At 38.3% G+C, this 20939-nt stretch overlaps 1 protein-coding gene across 1 annotated transcript in view; it reads left to right on the top strand.

Annotated features, from left to right (window-relative positions):
* Positions 1 to 20939, top strand: part of kcnh5b (potassium voltage-gated channel, subfamily H (eag-related), member 5b) — a 203968-nt gene that overhangs the window by 57200 nt on the left and 125829 nt on the right. Inside the window, exon 7 of the mRNA XM_084742502.1 lies at positions 18012 to 18169. Coding sequence (XP_084598628.1) covers positions 18012 to 18169 — 158 coding nt within the window. The remainder of the gene's footprint in view (positions 1 to 18011; positions 18170 to 20939) is intronic.

Genomic DNA, 20939 nt, shown 5'->3' with positions numbered 1-20939 from the left:
TAGTAAGAGAGGTCAGCTCCTTCAACAACAAAATGATCTTTGGAAAGTTTCTTGCTTTGTTAACTTAGTTTTTTGTGTTTTTTGGTGAAGCATGTCATATTTTACGGATTTTTCTTCATTTGCCAATGAAATATCAGTTTTATGGTTTGATGTACAGTATACAGACCTACTGATAGGCCATGAAGTATCCTTTTAAATCTTTCCTCAAGGAACAAATGTCATGTTGGTTTTTAGTTAATACAGCGAGTTTGCAGATTGCAAACACCTTGTCTGACCCTCCCCTTCCAAACATGTAGGAGTCAGCAACCTTTACAATCAAAAGAGCCATTTTTGGCTGCAACTTTATTCCTCTGAGATTTCTTTGTTTGGATTTGGCATCCATAGCTAGTTTAAGGAGGTTTAAATCTAACCACCGGTGAAATTTAGAGGAAAAGGCACTTAGTCATAGACAGAGGCATACATGATACACGCTTTAACTGGTGAAATATTTAAACATTTTTCTCATTTGGTGTATAAGCCATGCATTTTTACATTTGGAGAACGCCAGAATCATTTTAGACCCACAACAATGACACGTGAATATTTAAAAGTGAATAAAAACAACTGTTTGCATTTAATTTTTTGTCAAAGCCACTGGAGAGCAGTAAAAGAGCCACATTCAGCTCCAGAGCTGCAGGTTGCAGACCCCTGGTGTTGGAGAACATACATATGGTGGCTGTGAAACTCTCACTGGGCTCCTGTAGAAACATGGCAGAGCGACATGGCAGACTCTATGAAAGAGCGCTCGCACCCTGTGTAGATAAAACAGCTCATTCTTAGGTAACGGAAACACAATGATTCTTATTTTTAGATGATTGTACACTAATGAAAACAGTTATATTCCATTCATGTCATATTCTGCCAATAAATCTCCATAACTCTCACACACTGGACCTTTTTCTGAAACAGTAAGTCAATGCATGCATGTTGACAGAAAAATATGTCATCGTTCTTTGTATTTTAACTTCCATATTTTGGGTTTTTTGACTGTTTGTTGGACAACATAAGCAATTTAAAGACGTCACCTTGAGCTCTGGGAACTTGTGATGGACATTCACTGTTATTTAACCCTTCATAGATGTAAAAATAGTCCACAGATCAAATGCTAATACAAAAAGACTAACTTCTTGACTATATGTATACAGATTTTTTTGAAACGGATATTTTCTTACTCACTTTAAAAGAAAAATAAGCCTGGTCTTCCCAAATGACTTGTGAATAACATGCCACTGTCTGTTATCTTAATGCTTTTTTTGCTTTTCACATGTAATTTACACCATTTAGTCTCAACTGACTGATGCAGAGATGGCATGCCATTTTATGTATGAATGTCATAGAGAAAAAAAGGTCAGGTGACACAGTGTAAAGAGTGACAAAGGCTGCTTATGGAGGAGACTGGGGTGGAAGAGTCCTGTATGCGATGTACTTATGTCACATTTCTAATTTTACTTGTGCAGCTAATGTGTTTATTTTGATCCAAACCACAATGTTTTCCTAAAACTATTGTTACTGCATCCAAAATTTATAAAATGCACCTCAGTAAACAGTGTGAAATGCTAAGTTATACACTATCCCATGAGATCCCATTTAAAAATTTCAGTCCATACAACCTGCACTTCACAAAATATCTCGGCTCACATGAGAATGCAAAAATGTTATTGCCTATATCACCCAAACAAGCATGCCAATGACCACCTCCTCATTTACCATCGAAGAACATTTTAAGCATGTTTAGTCAATGCATTTTCCTTTGGTGGAAGTGAAGTAACAATATGAGCTTATTATTTATTTAATTACTTGACTCGCCTTTCTGGTAAAATCTTCTAGAAGGCGTTTTCAAAAATCTTCAAATCTTCAATCTGTTTGTGGACGAGAGGCCAACACGTGGAGAAGGATATTCTTTTTCTGATTCTGATGCTCTTTGAAAAGTTTCAGGAAGTTATTACAGTTCATCCTGTGAAGGACATCACAATGTCTGCACCAAATTTCATGCTAATACGTTTAATATTTGTTGAGGCACTTTATCGTCCGCTGGGGTGAAAATTTGTCTTTGGTTCACCAAATACAAGAAACAGTAGGACAACAAACACTTGGACAAAGTCACATTATGCATTAAAAAAACATTTATGTCTGTGGCTTAAACCTCATCAGACGCTTTGTAGAGTTTAGAATATTGATGGCAGTTGGATTGAAGGACTTAAGTTGCCAGAAGGACTCTGTAGTGTCTCCCGGAGCTTAACAGCTCAAACTGGCTGAAAAAAGAAATGGAATCATTTTGCCAGGAAGCTTCTCGCGTTCTTCTTTGTCCTCTCTGTGAAAAGTTGAGTCAATGGTTTTTGGTGTTTGCCAACTATTTTGCTTGCCATTGACACAATCCTAGAAAAGTTTGTCCTTAAATCTGCAGTTTAGGTGATGATACAAGCCAGGAAGGTGAGAAATTAAAACACTCAGCAATAGTTTTGTACAATACTTCTAAAATCTGCTGACTCACAGGAAGACACCAAATATATATACTCAATAAAATAACAGATATAAAGTTGCTGTAAGCATCTTTATATAACTTTTGTTTTGAGAGAAACTCACCTGGGAGTCCAGAACTGCACTGAGGTATTGAAAGTTTTCCACAGTTTCAACACGCTGGCCTTAACCCATCATCAAATATCTGCCAGGAAATGCCAGTTCTTTTTAAAGAGACATTGCACCTCAAAATAAAAACATACATATTTTCCCCCTGGACTGTAGTGGTATTTATCAGTCTGGATAGATTTGGAGTGAGTTGCACAGTTTTAGAGATGTAGAGATATGGAGATGTCTGCCTTCTCTCCAGTATAACAGGACTAAATGGCACTTGGCAAGTGGCAAAAAAATTAATTTGACAATTAAAAACCAGTGTCTCTTCCCAAAAATCATGACCCAGTTAGTCAAGATAATCTACAGACCTTTTTGTGAGCAGTTTCATGTCAGAACTATTCTCTTTCTGGAGTAGAATCTACTAGAAGTACTTTCTCTCTGTTGTTTAGATCTAGCTGGATAAAAATAATGAAACTAATATTTATTTCTCTCAGTCGTAGTTGTTTTTTTTCTCATTCAATAATACAAATAATGCTTGACAGAGTGTGTTCTGAGAAAAGGAGAGTAATTTTCACCTTTCACTCTTTATCTTCTCATTAATTAGTTCCTCCAGTGAGGGTTAACAGGTGGGTTTGTGTAAAATATAGGAGTATTATTACTATGGTTACCTGCAGTTTAACATGCGCTGAGTAAGGATGTAGACGTGCAGTTAAACAGTTGTCATAAGAGATAATGTACTGTGAGCAGATCATTATATATGGATAATGAATGGTCACAGTAATGACCTGTTCACTGTACGTTATCCTACATATTACATGCGTAATTGGAAAAAACACACAAAATAGTAGTAGTAATGATCTGTTATACTGAAATAACAGACCTTAGAATGCCAGAATTAGAAACAAATAAACTGTGAACCTGAATAAGTTATGAGTACTCAAAAATCAGTTAACACAATATTTTTGAGTTCATAGACTCATAAGTTCGGGCTTAAATACATGTACTCTTTGATTGCAATTAAATAAAATTAATGACTAAGGCGACTAAAATATTTTCATATATTTCAATATTTTTTACCTCTCATTGCATTAACAGTATTTAATCATTTTAAATATATATATATATATTATATATTATAAATATTAAAACCCAATATTTCATGCTCACTCAAATTCATTCTAATAGAGTTTAATAACCACAAAAGAAAGAAAATACTAATGGCACTCTGCATTTTTGACTCAGTAGAACTTCTAAACAAATTTAAAGTTTTCACGACTTATCACGATTTATTAAATTTAGTATTTGGTTTTACAATGTATTTAACAAACCTGTGCAATATACCTTTTCACAATTTTAATCCAGTGAGAAAGAAATATTTCCCCTGGCTCTGGCATGATAAATACGGGTAAATTACAACCTGGACCACAGTCCAACAGGCCGTGAAGGACTTCAGGCTTAATGGCCCTTCTGGGATACTTTACTTATTTCACAGAAAACATTATTAAGTGAATAAACAGAATGTCCCAGGAAAATAAATTTTTCATGTAGCTGTAGCCTGACATGAGCAGCATAAATATTTATATTTATGTTTAATTCAAGGCCATTATTGAGCCCATATGTCTCAGTTAAACCGCGTCCTCCTCCTCATGTTTTTGTGTGTTTTGCTCCCCTGCTGGCCCGCTGTGTCCTCCGTCAGACTGACTGCTGTATTGTATTGTGGATCCTCCGGTCGGCGTCTGGAGCGGGGCTGCGTCTTTCGCTCAGGTGTCTCTCAGCCTCCGGCCTCTCTCTGCCGCTTGCTGATGGGTTCGATGAGCTCCCGCTGCGTGGAGTTTTTTTGTTGCTGTCTTTTAAGCAGCAGACAGCGGCGAGCGGAGGAGACGGGCTGAGAGGAAATCAATGGCACGTAAATTTCCAGCCACTCCAGAGGACACATCCAGAGTTTCTCCTCCCCTCTTTGCTAAATTGACGTTTTTGTTGCCGCTTTCCCGTATTAGCAGACTGGAAGAATAGATGGGTGCTGACTGAGGACAGTGTGTGGGCGGTTTAAGGTGCAGTGTGAAAGAAAATAGCAGAGATTATTATAGGCTCATTGCAGACTGAATTCCCCAGTTGCCGTCTCTGATGGCTGAAGCAGGCAGGAAGTATTTTTAGTTGTGTTTTAATGCAGGTTTCAAGACTGTGCCAAGCTGTGCCGAGCTGGTGACGTGCAGGTGCTGCCAACTCACGTACGCATACATTGTCAGGACTTGTGAGGACAGTACAAGTCATTGCCAAGTCCTAACTATAACATGTCTCCATCTGAGAACTTTCTTTCTGACTTTGTGGAGACAAACTGGTGAAAATCTCTTAAAGGGATAGTTTGGATTTTTTTGAAGTGAGGTACTTATCCATAGCCAGTGTATTACCTGCAATAGATGGCGGTGAGCACGCCCCCAGTTTGAGGAAGCAGCAGGAGGACCGGTGGAGGAACCTAAGTAATGTACTGCTGTGGAGCGAAAATTATTTTAGCCACAGAAAAAATAGTATGCTATATTTAGAACACTGCTTTACTTTACGGTCAGATGGTCCTTTCATTTTGGGAACTGGCAAATATTGCTGTCTCCAAAACAACCAGACTCCTTTGGCAAAAACAGTCATTTTGCTTTGCAGAACACCAAAGACACCAAAGTCCCTTAATAACCCACAAACTGACAGATCAAGGCAGCAGTAGAGCAGCAGTTCTCGTGTTCTTTGAGGTAAAATTGCTGATTTTATCATAACAGTCTGGTTGCTTTGGAGAGAATGATGTGACTTCAGTTTCACATCAGAAAAGTCCATCTGACAGCAAGGTAAAGTAGTGGAAATATTCTAAACCTTGCCATCAGACAGCCTTTTCCAGTTTGAAACCACCGTTATATGAGCCAAATATCACTCTCTCCAAAGCCACTAGACCCTAAAACAATCATTTTACCTTGATGATCGTGAGTCTGCACAGGTGGAATCACAAGCATTGTGTAGAATGGCGGCAATCAGCTCTGGCTGAAATGGCGCAGCTGTAACACGATGCGGCCGCGCCTGGTGGAATTTAGCCGCTAATCGGTTGGTTTTTTGTTCATTAGTTTGCGTGCCACTGCAACAAGGACTCAGCCCCAGCACACGGCGCCTACACTTCACCAAGTGTTGAGACATGTCTTCAGCTTTCTGTGCTTTTGTAGCTTCTAACTGAATATCTGTGGTTTGAAGTTTAGTTTCTCTCCTGCGTCGCAGTTTGTACTTTGAGGTATCTGTTTTATTTTACCATTTAATTTTTGCTTTCAGCTGACTGGAGTTGTGTTTAGTTACTGCTGATGAAAAGCCTACGTCTCCTAATAATAATTTTCCTAATAAAAGTTTTGAGATAATAATTAATTAGCAAACAATTAACAAAATAATGAGGGACTTTTATTGTGAAGGGAATAAAATGTTCATGCACTGCTCAGCCGTCATCAGTAAATACACACTTTCAAGCAGATGCAAACAAACCTTCATTGCCTCTGATTGAAGGCTCCAGCTGGGTTAGGGTTAGGGTCATTTGACACGGGACTGAATGCTGATTGTACCCTTTTACAGTGAAGACAAAAGCCAGATGCTAGTGGGTTTTTTATCCAATGTAGAAGGGGCCAAATTACCTCACTTCCCTATATTTCCCTATATAAAGTATGCTTGAGGGAGACCATCACAACACAAGACTTCATAAGTCAGAACAAGTTTCTTTAAATGTCTTTTTGACAGACTGGAAACCTTAACATATGTATATGTATATATATATATATATATATATATATATATATATATATATATATATGTATATATATATATATATGCAAACATTATATATATATATATACATATATATATATACATATATATATATATATATATATATATATATATATATATATATATATATATATATATATATATATATATATATAAACAGATTTAAATGAAAAAAACATCTCAATGTTTGCATATTCAGGTGATAGATCCAAAATTCTCTAGGTAGAGTTCAAGTTTTGGGGGCTGATAAATATTACAGCTTGACAGGATGAGGATCCATTTTAAGTTTAAATGTTAATGTTTGGCCGTGGGGTTTGTTTACAGTCTGTCTGACCCTGTTAGTCTCCGTTCTAGTGATGCTGACACATCCACAGATCTCAGCAATTAAGATGGTGAGTAAAATGTTCTCCTAAGACAAGACTTACAAAAACAGGATATTTTTCCCTGCTGACATTTCGGAGATAGAAAGTTTTTTTCAGATGTTCAGATCAGTAACACCTACATGAAGACACATATGGGTCAGCAGGAACATGAACAAACAAGTGAAGTGGTCGGGCTGTAAAACAGCAAAAAAAAAAAAGAAAATGATGTAACATTCTCATGAGGAGTAGTGCTGATGCTCCCTCTGGTCGCAGCAGCGGAGGTGTTGTGAGGAGTCACGGTGTGTGTTTATGTGTGTTGAGATGTGGGGGGTGGGGTTGTGTTGGAGTCAGGCAGGGAGGAACCCCCCGCGGGTCCCGAAGCCACCTGCCGTCACAGAGGAGCCTGGCAGGCCGATGGGAGCTCACAGCATGCGTCTACAGGCGCCGCGGTGGCTCAGAAAGGTCTAATCCAGGCTGACCTTTTCTGCGTGGCGTGCATGCTGCCACCGCCGCGGCCGGCCGAGCTGACAGAGCTGGGAGGGAGCTGTGCGCTGTTCGGTCGAAGGAGGGGGGGGGGGCATTAACACTCTGCGTGTTGACAGGAGGAAAATGGAAAGGTGGAGCAGAATGTGTCTGCTGAGTGATGGAGATTGTAATGGATGAGAGTGTTGGCTTAATAAAAACTGAAAATCTGAAGGAAGGAACTGCTGAACAGAACAGATCGGTTTGCAATTAACGAATGTGAAGGTCGCTCATGTGGTAAGCTGGTTTTAAAAAGACAGAGTGTGCGAATATGGACTGAAATGTTGGCGTGGTATAAAAACTTTGGTTGATCCTGTAGCCTGAAGTGTCTGAACTACACTGAAGACTGGAGGTTGTGTTACACTGAGAAACAGACTGATAGATCCACGTTGTATTCACTCTTCTCCTCTGTCTCGTCTCCCTCTTCATCTCCCTGCAGTTCAGTTCAGTTTATACTTTTGTAGATATGATGTCCGAGTGACCTTAATAAATCTGGTGCTCTTCGGCCAACAGGTGTCACTGTAGCAGCATCATCTAACTATAAAGTGTGTGTGTGTGTGTCTGACTGTCCTTTGCATATCTCGAGAACCGTTCATCTGATCAATGTCACATTTGGCAGGTGGATTGCTGAGGACCCAGTGAAGTGCAGGTGACGTTCAGAATGTCACAATATCGGTCACAATGTTTTCTTTTGAGGTTAATTAGTGTCTTCTGCGATTTCAAAGCAATAGCATTTAGCAATTAATTTTAGTTCATGTCAACAATAATTGAGTTTTTTTAATTTTTATTTTTTATTACCAGTTTTCTTTTGGTTTGCTGTTTCTGTTGCTGTGTCACATCTTGATGAATCTAACGATTTTTTTCACTGTCAATTAATCTGCCACCTATTTTCTTAATTAATCCATTAATTCATTACTTGTTCAGTCCAGAAAATGTCTTGTTATTGTCCAAAACCCAAACATATTCAGTTTACTGTCACAGAAGACTAAATGAACCAGAAAATATTCACATCTTAGAGGCTGGAATTTAGAGAATTTGGACATTTGTTTTATGATAAAATGACTCAAAACCATTAATCAGGGAGCAAAATAGTTGCTGATTAATTTAGTATTTGTTTAATAATCAATTAATTGGTGCAGCTCTGGTTTTATGTCTTTTATTTCTATGTAGATGATGTTTTGTTTGTCACAGAATACAGAGACACCAGGAAAAAGTCAGATTTTGTCACTGGGTGTTTCTCAGAATGCTCTGCTGTTCTTTCCGGCGGATCGGTCTAATGTCTGGTGTTTGTGACTGTGAGCGTGCACCGTGTGGATAATGATACTGCAGGTGATAAACTGAAGTTTGTTGTATTTCCTGTCTGTGTTGGCAAAAAAACATCACAGACACATTTTGATGTGTCAAAGTTTTAAGGGGCCAAAATGTGCGTCTACCATCAGTATCTTGTTATCTTGTTTATCCACAGCAGCCCTTTACGTGTCTGATTGTCAGGGCTGTTGAGTTCCCTTCTCTCCCCAATTTATGTGAGGGTGGACACCAAAATAACAGCATGTGGTGTGTTTTTTTAATAAGTTCAATCTTGCTGTGCATTTATTTTGGAAGTGGACTGTCTGTTCCTAAAGACCTGCCATATGGTTGGTCAGAAATAGCTTCCTTCATGTTGTATAATTGGCTGCATGTGTTTCAACACACGCCATCGACAGCACATCACAGTTTCTCACTTTCATTTAACTTATTTCTATGAGCGTGCATGTCATTTCTGTGTCCCCGCTCTAGAGCAAAACATGAGCAGTGAGGTAACATAGCAATGCTGCATTGAAGTTCTCAACTGGAACCGGTTCTCGATTCCCGTCCCTGCAGGCTCGTCTGAGCAGGAAAAGCCCTTCAGTCAGTCAGCCCCCTCAGTTCAGTTATGAGTAAGAGACGTGTGGATTTTCTAATGGTTCTGATGTCTCACAAAACAATCTGTAGGAGTGTAAACAAGTCGATGTCAAAATGGCTGCTAAGCTGTGATGAAAATATGGTATTAACACTAACAGCATTATAAAAACAATGTTTATCAGCACTGCAGTTCTGGTTACCATGTTGGAATAATGTTGTAACTTTGTTTACACGTACACAAAAGAAAATTACAATTTATGTACACATTAATTGATTGAAAGATTAATTTATACATGAACAACATAAAATGTGACGGAGAGGTGCAGAAAACCCTTGAGAGGGTGAATCAGGACATGCATACCTCGTTCCATTAAAGAGGAGAAAAAAAAATTAAAAGAGTGTAAAAGAAAGAATAAATTAAAAAAGGACAAAGGAAGACATCATGCAGACTAGAAGAGATCCATATGTACAAGTATGCAAAGTAATTAAAGTGATAGTTCACCCAAAAATGAAAATTCAGTCATTATCTTCTCACCCTCATGCCAAAGGTCCGGTTTAGTTTCTGTAGTCCACAAAACACTCCATTTTTGTAGTTTTTGTAATCCCAGGAAAACAGCGTTGCAGAATCTCCCAAACAATGGAACTGTTCAAATGATGGTAAACCAAACTGTAGTTCAGATGTTTGACAGGTCTGAGTTTATAGTTATTTCTAGTGAAATAATTATGGAATCGATGATTCTAGGAACACAAATCATGAAAATATAAAGGTATAAGAAGAACTGTATACAAATTAAGCAATTTATAGTTGGTCGATTTGATAAATACTGATGATTCCTGGCTGAAATACTAATTATTGAGATGAATGAAAGGTATGAGATATTTTATTTACACAGTTGATATTCTTTAATATTCGTTTCTGATGGTGAAAAATAGGAAAATGCAAAAATCATGACAACCTGAGTGTAAAACGTGAGTTGGATAGCTTTTTTTTTTTCAAAATACCAGCACTTTTTAGGAGCATTTGTAGTGGTTTCTGTGCTAATCTACTTTTTCCAAGAATCATCTAAGTATTTACCAACAAATGCAGCATAGAACAAGTTATGAGCTACATTTTTATTGTTTTACAACACAGGGTAACCAGATTAAGTTGTAGTTTCCCTTTTGCTTCTCATAAAAACAAATGTTATATATAAAAATTATATACAGTGGAACAGTGGAAATAGACTTCTCTGTCATAGCAGGGAAAGCACAGGTGTAATTCATAACTGTAATCATGGCTGAATTCCATTCATGTGTGCAGATTTCAGGTGTTTTTTGTTTGTTTTACAGCGATGCTCGAATGGAGCAGAGTCATTGTTTATGTCATTAGCTGTTATTACCTGTGCTTTTCCTTCTATGACAAGTCAAAATGTCTGCTGAGATCTATTAAGATGAATAAATGTTTGAAAGGATCGATTTTAAATTTCCATGAAATGATCAGCTGAGAGCTTATTGGTTTTGTGTTTCCTGTAAAACAGGAAGCTCAGGAGGGACTTATCACAGACATTGATTGGCGTTTATAATAGCCAATAGCGCTGAGTCCATTTTCACCCAGTGAATAAAATAATAAAGTTTTGTTTTTGTACAGTGAGGCCGCCTCGTAAGCTAGAGAGCATTTCATTGGACACAAATTTATTGACGCTCCTGAGCGCGGGATGAGTCAATAATAAGGATGTAATGATACCAGAAACTCACCGTACGATAAAAATAACCGTTGATGTTTAATAAATTATCAATAGGAGTTTCTGTTTCTCACAGTCACCTCTCCAAACTATGGCTGCAAAAATTGTGCATCTTCAGTAACTGATATTTGATAACGTGAACAATTGATTAATCACTGATCATTTATAAGATGCATAACACATATTTTTTTTCTCATTATAAGTTTAATAAGTTTCTTTATTCAACAAATGTCTCCACCAGACAAAACAATGTCAAATGAGGTGCAATTAGTGACATGACTATCAATTAAATATCCATGAATAATCAATTAATGATTAATGATCAATCAATAATTAATATCCTTACTCCAAACCTGTGCTGCTGTAGCATTGTTTGTACCTCCTGGTTTTCATTGGCCTGTTTGTGATCAGAACATTTTGAATTTTCTTCTTAGTTTTTAATTGTCTTCTAGAAAACACCAGCTCTGAATGACCATTAAAAATACATGAGAAATCTACAAATCATCTTTCTCTTGTTGACTGTCGGGTCAGATACTGGCATACAGATGAGGTATAGCTCTATACATATGTGATGAAAATACTTTAAAGATCGATTTTGACTTGTATGTGAATGAGAAGATGGTTTGGAGTGTGGAGAAGACAGAGATGAAGGAAAACCAATGAAAAACACAACTCATTCTGGGGATTAACATTTTTCTTTGTTTTCTTCATTTCATTTGTCCTTCAACATATTTCAGTCTGTTGCTAATTCGATTTGGTCCGACTGCATAATTCTTCTAATCCCCCACAGATTTATATTTTCTTTCTCTCATGCGTCAAAGTCAGAAAAGCAATCGCAGAAGCTATTAAAACAAATCATTCGTGGTACTAAACTGATCAGAAACATATTCAGTTTGACATTTATCCTCGTGTTTGAGATTCTGAGAGGATTAAAAACTGCACAAAAAGCACCTTTTACTTTCTAGCGATTGCTGCTCGGGGACATTTCTGCTTTTGGCTCCTGTTGGTGCAGAGTGACAATTGAAAACTCAATTGAAGCATGGCACTCTTTTGCTAAAAGCTGAGACATTTTGAATTTTTAATGCTCACCGGATGGAGCACTGAAAACACGCTAAGCTCCCGGTGCTGTCAGGAATATGCAACAGTGCGTCGTCTGCTTTGAAAATAATGAGAGAAAGAGCCGGCTGTGAAAAGAGCTCCCCGATGGACACATAATCTCCTTCTATATGCCGTCTCACTTCACCGCGCTCTGTTTGGATAAACAGGTGCTTATGAGCCATGATTTTACATGCGTTGCGTGCTCTTGACTCATGCTCTTTTCATCTACGCTGCTCTGTCCTGTGGCTACTTAATTTAGAGGCATTAACATATGAGCTGGGAACCGTCCGAGTCCCGGGGGACGCCTTTGAAGCCGTGGCTGAAGAGAGTCAGGGCTGGGGAGGGCTGGCGGCATCGCAGAGAGGGAAATATAAGAACCTGCTGCAGGATGAGTTGAGGCAAAGGTGCAGCCAAGACCTACAGACCAGATGTGGTTAAGTCGAAGGTTAAGAACAAGTTAAGATCAAATAAAAAGAGGATTATTCCAAAGCAGATTCACTCCAGTCCTGCTGTTTTCTGCTCCATTCTGGGTTTATATGAGCACCATTAACTAAGACAAATTTAAGACTTAAATTTAAGATACTTAAATGTCCTGGTGTAACAAGTACAGATTAAGGCCGTCTCCCGTCCTGGATTCTCAGAGTTGTGTGTGAAATCAGTCCTTAAAATTTTATTTTAATTCTTGCATGTTTGAGGACATGCTGCCACTTTTAACTATAATAGTGCAAAAAGTACAATTGTACTCTAATGGGGCTTTTCCACTGGCACTTTTGGCTGCACGAAGTCAAACTGTGCTGTGCCAAAGATGGACCTTGCTGGTAGTGGGGCCAAAGTCCTGCCTCCAAGCAGGCTCTGTTGACGTCTCGCAAACCGTGGGTAACTCATGATAACCCCCTTTTTCTCTGCCTCAAACAAGCGGGTGTTGTGATACTCATGAGTGTGCAGGAGAGCAGAGGGGAAGATGTTTCTAAAAGTCTTTTTTCTGTTCAGCTGTCAGTACTTTTGTAGCTTCTAACTGAATCTCTGTGCTTTGAAATTAATTTTCTCTCCTCAGTCACTGTTTGTACTTTCAGGTATCTGCTTTATTTTACCATTTCATATTGTTGCGTGTTAAGTTACTGCTGATGACCCCCCCCCTCCCCCTAATGAAAATATTTCCTGTTTGTGCTGCTTCATAATAAAAGCGTTTAAATAACAAAACAATAGGACACTTTTATAGTGAAGAATTTAAGGAGCCAGTGTGTTTATCCCAGAGACATATATGCACAGCTTGTCCACTGCTTTATAGCTGCTCAGCCTGAGCTTCGGCGCACTCATCTTCAGTTAAAAGACACACCTTCACACAGGTAGCCTTGTTGTGATGGAAATGCAAACCCCTGCCATGCTGAGCTGATGGGCCAAGTCAAAGTGAGTCAAGCCAGGCCAGCTCATGTGTACGGAAGAGGGGAATAAATGGCAGTAGATATCAAGAGATCAAGTGTGCAAGAATTAACAAGGAGCAGAGAGATGCTCAACAGTTCTAAATATGAGTCATGAAACTCTAAACGTAAGCACATGAATATCAGTCTCTGATCATGACAACTGAATACAGTCAGACTTTTTAAACCACAGGGTGAAATCATGTCTCAGTGTGGATCAAAGAGAGAAGCTCCTGTCTGTTCCTGGGGTTTAGATAAGGTCAAAAGAGGAAGCAGGGCTGAAGATGAAGTGATTTAGGCTGAAAATGAGCATCAGGATGGAGGTGAGACTGAACTGAGCAGCTCTCCTCGGCATCAGCGGTCTCTCACTTTATTACATAACATCATCGCCTACATCATTAGATAACCCTGCAGGCTTTCATCTACTATTTTTCTCCGTGTGCTCCAAAATGAGAAAGTTGTTATTATTTTTTTAATGTTGGTAAATATTTAGCTCCAGGTTGTACAGTGTTGGCCCCTGCTGCTCCAAACGCTCTGCGCTGTTAATTGTGTTAAAACGGATCGTGCAGAGTGTGCAGATGCCTCAGGGTCCTGGCTGCTGCTCCTGTGGTTGAAAACAATCATTCTTGTTTATTTTGAGCCTCTCTCTCAGCCGACTGTGTTTGGGGAAGTTTGTGGTATAGAACAGGGTGTAAAGAGTCGGGCCCTGTGGAGGGGAAGGGGTCGGCTGCACTGGGGCAGGAACGTAACGCTCTGAAAATGTTCTCAAGAGACTACAGGCTGTGTGTGGTGAGGTTTTGTTGTGTTGTGCATTAAGTTACATTCATTAGAGCCTGGCCGATACTGCAGTTTCGAAGGATTCTTTCAATTTGTGCCACCTGTCCTGTCCTGTTGAGGGTCACTCCAAACACAGGGGGTAACATCACTAGAGTTAACCGCTAACTGCTGCTCACTATACTCCCTGCTGTAACTCTCTTTGGCTGTAGCTAGCCTCCTAGCTGCTGTTAGCTCAGTTAGCTATGTAGCTAAAGGCCCTAAAAGGCCCTAAAGGCAAAAAGCAGCACTTGTCTACAAAACACAATTAGTGTCACTAATAGATTTAGTGACTTTTTTAGCAACTTTACTTCTAAAAAGCAAGTAGCGACAAATTATTCTGCAAACAGCGCAGGGGTCTCGCTTTTCCTCTCCCTTCCCATTCATGACACCAATTCTGTGGTGGCAAATGAGAGTCAATGCAGAGATGAGACAGATGGGAACTTATGCATAAGAGGAGCAGTTTATTTGACAAAAAGAAAGCTAGAGCTAAGATATGCGACTTCCTTTAATAAAGTCTCATCTGTGTGTGTGTGTGTGTGTGTGTGTGTGTGTGTGTGTGTGTGTGTGTGTGTGTGTGTGTGTGTGTGTGTCTCCTTGGTTGAACACAGATGTTTCCCCAATTGGTCATTTCTGCACCCCGTCCCCAGATACTCCATTGTTTTGGTGCCTAAACCATGATCTTGCAAGAAGTTTGCAAATCAAGGGTTCCCTTCCAGACATGATCGTGGAGGAAACTATGAGATCAAGCTGCTCCTACAGCCTGTAAACATGTGTGTTCCTATACAGAGTTGAGGTAGTCTGGTAATTTCTCACCGTTACTGAGAACTAACTAACTAGTAACTGGCAAATTTCTTTCAAATGTGACTGGTGGACAAACTAAGACCATTTCTTGTTACTTTGGCAGACACATATGCTTATACAATCTTCACTGATGAGCTAATATCAGTGGTTACTATGTAACATGTATGTAATATGAAATCAGTCTACTTGAATGAGTTTTTACTGGTTGTGTTTGAAAGCAGAGACTGTAGCAGCAGACAAAGTGGTAAAATGCAATTCTTTGCCAAGACTGGGTTCCTCTCTAGTAAACAAATGTGAGTTGTTTTAATTTCTAGCTTGATTTAGTCTCCTTTATTCATTTTTATAAGTTTTTTTCGCACATCTATTAATACAAACTAATGTTTTGCTGTAAGTTCTGTTTGAACTTGCAGCCTTTTTAACCCTGTGACGCCCACAGTTGCAATCTGTAAATGTTTTTTAAACACCACATTAACATAGTCCCATTCTTTTTTTCTCACATTGCTATCGGATAGTGAAAGTGTTTATAGGTCCGGCCATCTGGCAGTGAACTCACACAGCGTGAAAACTGTCCTTCAGCACCATTTTTCTGGATTTGTAGAAGAAAAGCAAAATGTCTTTATTATGATTATTACAATGTATAGAACACACATATCCTGATTTTGAGCTTGTTTAATGTACATCAAAAATCTATCTATCTATAAAAAATATGTTGTTGAATTACAGCAAAATGTTTATAAAATTGAGGCACAAAACATCAGGAATTTTCAGTGTGTGTGATAAAGTTCGCTTTAGAATATACTGTACACGTGACGTTGTCAAACACTGTGTGAAAAACTAGTTGTTGTACTATGCAAACTGCTTAGTCTCAGGGGGAAAGTCCATATAAGTCATATAAATATAGGCGTTATAGCGCTATAGTGGTATTTTGTAAACCAAAGTAGCAAAAAAGGGCTCCAGGGTTCATGTTTCTTTGTGTGTGTGTGTTTATGCTCTTGTTTGGAAGTGAGTTTTATTGCAGATGTAAATTCCCTTCAGCCATGTTTCTGCTTTTAGCTGCACTTTTCTCTTTCAGACCCTTCAGCACTGATGTGGTGTGAGACAAACATGTCCAGTAACACTGCTGAAAAGAGTAGCGGTGCTGTTTACTTACTTTGTCTCATTCGTACGCACTGACGTGTAAAATACGGCGAAAAATGCGGCGTGCTGTTGATGCTTCAGGCTTTTCTCTTCCTGTAGTGTGACTGCATGACTGAGGCTCACTATTAGCATCTCTGTCAGTGTATCAGTAATACTGTATTTGTATTAAACTGAGACTTGGACAGTGATGTCTGTGTTGGAATCATAACCTGCGTGGGAACAAGTGTCAGAGCTGTTTGACTGAGCTGAATATAATATTACTATTATGGTGCTTTGGGAGAAAATTATGGATTATGGAAACAACTTAACTTGTTTTCTCAGTTTCTCTGTTGTGTTTTCCCCTGAGCTTAAAGCTGCAGAACATGGACAAACTGTCATTTCGAAATAATGTTGATGGATGTTGAGTTGTGGCTGAGAACGCGACAGTGCCAGTTTTAGCTTTTGTTCCAAAGTGCCCACAGATAATGAGGAATCTGCTCACTGAGAGAAAGGTAAAGCAAAATGAGGCTTCTGGTACAGATGTGAGCATCTTAGCACATTTTTTGTAAAAGTGTTTTTGCAGAGAGCCTCAGTTGTGTATTTCAAGCATTGATCTTTTCTTTTTAGAGTTGAATACAAAGCACTTTTTAAGTGGATCCGTTCATTTGTAGGTGGACTGAAAACAAGCTGAGCTCATTGTTGTTGTGGTTGTACACCTTTACTCCTTCATTTATTTCGTTCCTTTGTGTAACTGTTGCATAACCGTAAGATGTCTCTGTACAACGCTGCTGCCTACAGCAATTAAACCTCTCTGTTTACAGAGGTGTGCGTCTGTTATTACATACTGGTGTATCATTACAAATGCAACAAGGTGATGATGAGTCTCAAAATTACTTTTGCTTTAGTGTTCTCTGTTTTACAAAGAAGAAATCTGTAATGTTTCACTTGAATATTGAATAGACCCTCCCCTGAACAGCAAATGTCCAATCATAGCTTAGCAACCGTAACCATGAAGTGTTGATGAGGAGTGCAGGGGGCTCTAGTGAAGCGATGCTGTGTCTACAAAGAGTTTGTCTTTGATTTTAGGTTTTCCAAATTCAAAAACATATGAGAAAAGTGTGGAATTAATTAAACAATGTGTTTATCTGCTACAGGGCCAGAGGCCTGGTGTGTCAGGGAGGCTTTTGTCCCAGAGCATCTGTTTGAAGTGACTGTTAACATGAAGCCAATCATACGACTACAAACACACACAAAACTACTAAAGAGATATAAAACTACCACAAGGAGACACCAAAGTACCACAAAGAGATGTTAAAATACCACAAAAAACTATTACTACAAAAAATGACTATGAGGAGACACAAAAGTACCAAAAAGAGAGACACAATGACTGCAATTAGATATAAAGCTACTGCAAAGAGACATAAAACTACCACATAGAGACAAAAAGTAACACAAGTAGATAAAAACAACTATAAGACACAAAAATACCACAATGAGACCAAAGAAAAGACACAAAATAACCACAGATACACAAAAATACAACATGGAGGGAAAAAAAACCTACAAGGAGATACAAAACTACCATGAAGAGACATGAAAGTATCATCAGGAGACAAAAAGGGACTAGGAGAGTCACAAAAGGACCACAAAGAGACACAAAATGACTACAGAGACACTAAAATGCCTCAACGCAACCAAAACGAGGAGACACAAAACTATCACAGAGACATGAAAACCACCACAAGAAGACAAAAGTTACTACAAAGAGACACAAACCTTTTTTTTTTTACAGTGCAGAAACCAGACTTTAACCTGAAATAACCCCAGTTTCTCCGTCCCTCCTTCTTCCCCTCCCCCCTCAGGGCATCAGCAGTCTGTTCAGCTCCCTGAAGGTGGTCCGCCTGCTGCGTCTGGGCCGCGTGGCCAGGAAACTGGACCACTACCTGGAGTACGGTGCAGCTGTTCTGGTCCTGCTGGTCTGCGTGTTCGGACTGGTGGCTCACTGGCTTGCCTGCATCTGGTAAACTTTTTTTTTCTTGTTTTTTTTCTGCAAGTTTCAGTCACTGAGGGAACTCATTTGCTCTAAGTTTAGTGCCATTCAGAAGCTCCTGCTGGCTCCTGGGAATTTAGCCATTTTCCTAACTGTTCCTAATTGGTTATATATGCTAAACATCGCTCCCGCCCTCCCCTCACAGTACATCACAACATCTGCTGTTGATCTGCTTACTACAAGTGTTGTTTAGTTTTCTCTAAGTCATGCATGGGTGATATGCTAATTTATTTATGCCTGATACCAAATGATTATTACTGCTACCTTAAACACAACATCTCCTTTCAAATCATACCCTTTTTCTCAGTATCTTTTTATTACTAACCAGCATCAAAAGCTAAACATACAAGCATAGCATGGTACAGTAACGATCCTTCAAGTTCAGAAAACAAACAAAAACATAAACAAACTTAAATATTATTTTCTAAAAGTTATTTACCTTAGTAAATAGCAAAAACAAAACAAAAACAAAGTGACAAAGTTATAATTATAGCTTAATAAGTCCAAAAATTCCATTGTACTTATAGAGTAGAGCTTGGGATCTGTGCCAGAACCCAAAGGGACCCAACGGAACCCAATGGGTTCGGTTTATACTATATTTATTAATGTATTTAATTAGATTTTTCTCCCCAATTTATTCTTTGCCAATTCCAGCTTAACGGATTGCTGCAAGTCACAGAAACAGCTGGAATCCAGGCACTGAAACATGGATTTGCATCTGCATTTTGTTACATTCATTTTTGATTTTTGGGTAAAATTATACTACTGATACTTAAGAATTCTAATATTTTGCATCTTTTGTATTTCATGCAACAATCGTACATCACACATCTCATTGCTGCATGTGAACGTGTCTCCAATAAAGTGATAAAATAAAAATGTATTTGTACACACCTGTCCACATACAAACAGGAAATATCAGGAAACTCGATTCCTGTCCACATGTCAGCGAACATGAACCCCATCGTGTCTTTGATAAGTTGTCAGGATCACTGCCAACTCCAAGTCCAACTGCCTTTAATTTAAGCAGATGTTTTACTCCAAGTTTCAGAGTTTTTCCCACTAAAGCAGCCATGTTGCAAGATGTTTTGCTGCTCAGTCTAATTGCAGGGACGTTTACTGGTGGGAGAGTGACATCAGTACAGACCCTTCATATCTTTAAAGGTTCAGGGCCAGAAATGATCTACTCCATTAAAGATCATCTTTAAAAATGTTTTCTGGGAACCAAAAGTCTTGTAAAATACATCTATCTAATTTTTTTCTAGTGTCAGTCTCTCTAATGGTAAAAAATGTTATATTTGGTCCAGGAGCGTCTTAAAAGTTGGAGGATGTTACTCTTTCCAAAATAAAAGTCTGCATTTATGTGCAAAATATATTACAGTTTCAACACAACACATTACCCATTACACATTATAACAGATGCATAACTGTTTCTAAGATAGTTTGGTGAATTATCACTGGAAATTTTATGCACCTTTACAGGAGTGAGACAGACTTTATGGATAAACTTAACTTCCTTGAATTTATTTGTAAATGGGAAAGGTATTTTCATCTAAAATCATCCAAGGATGTTTTTACCAAATCTTTACTAGAGCTGTGAAAGATGAATGACCTCATTCAGGTAAAATAATAATAAAATGAATTCCTTCATTGCAAATTCTCACCAACATAAACACAACAGCAATGAACTCGAGGAGATGAAGTCTAAGGTCATATTTGGAGGTTTACTCCACATAAACCGCCAAACAGAACACCTTAATTCCAAACCTCCAAAGCTACATTAATGTTTTATATTAAAAATGAAAATGAAAAGTGCAAGTAAGTTCCCTCAATAATGGAATATGAGCCCTGACGGACCAAAGCAGAGCCCTGAATGTTGTTTTTGGTCCTCAGTCTGCACTTACATGAATGATTAATGGTTTTAATAACCATATTTAAGGTTTAGTTAAGTGGGCCATCATATATTCTTAGGAACATTTGAGGCATTGAGATTTAAAGCACCCTGAGTATATGTTAAGGGATCTGTGCATAAAAAATGTAAGGATTAAGACATTTTAAATGTTTTACGAGGACTTTTTTCCTCGAGTCTAGGATTCAGATTTGTGAACTACCTAAAAGTCACTGGTCATGCAGCCGTGTTTCATTTCATGTTTTTACTGATAATTTGTTTAATTACACTTTGATGGGAAATTATGATTATGATTAAGGTTACATCTTAAAACCATTAACTCGACCTGTTTCTTGATTCAGATCAGAATTTATTCAGGACAGCAGTCTTTACCTGCCTACCAACCTGTACTCAGTGCTGAGTTCCTAAACACAGCCTCTAAAATATGTTTTTGTTGCTATGAATGGATATTATATTGCAAGAGTGCAAAATAAATGAAGTGCACTGTGTTTTGCAGGTAAGTTTAGTTTTAATATTTTACAAAACTATGTTTGCGGTTGCTTTTTAGTGATATGTGAACATAATTTTACAGAAACAGGGTTGTGTCACGCAATATTTGTTGTAATTGTTGTTAAGAATATGTTAATGGTTTTAAAATGATTAGTTATATAATATTATTAGACACTGGGTTTCACATCGGTTACACAAACCAAACTTAAGCCAAGTCTTAACTACGTCTGGTTTAAAAATGTTTATAAGTTTGAAATTATCATAAAATATTGATGATCAATTTTAAAAAAAGGTAGTCAAAGCTAATAAAACAAAGCCATGGATTAAAATGGTGTGTTATTC

This window comes from Lutjanus erythropterus, chromosome 18 (assembly GCF_056507025.1).
Source record: "Lutjanus erythropterus isolate fLutEry1 chromosome 18, fLutEry1.hap2, whole genome shotgun sequence".
Taxonomy (NCBI): Eukaryota; Metazoa; Chordata; class Actinopteri; order Lutjaniformes; family Lutjanidae; genus Lutjanus; species Lutjanus erythropterus.
This window is presented reverse-complemented; position numbering and strand designations above follow the sequence as displayed.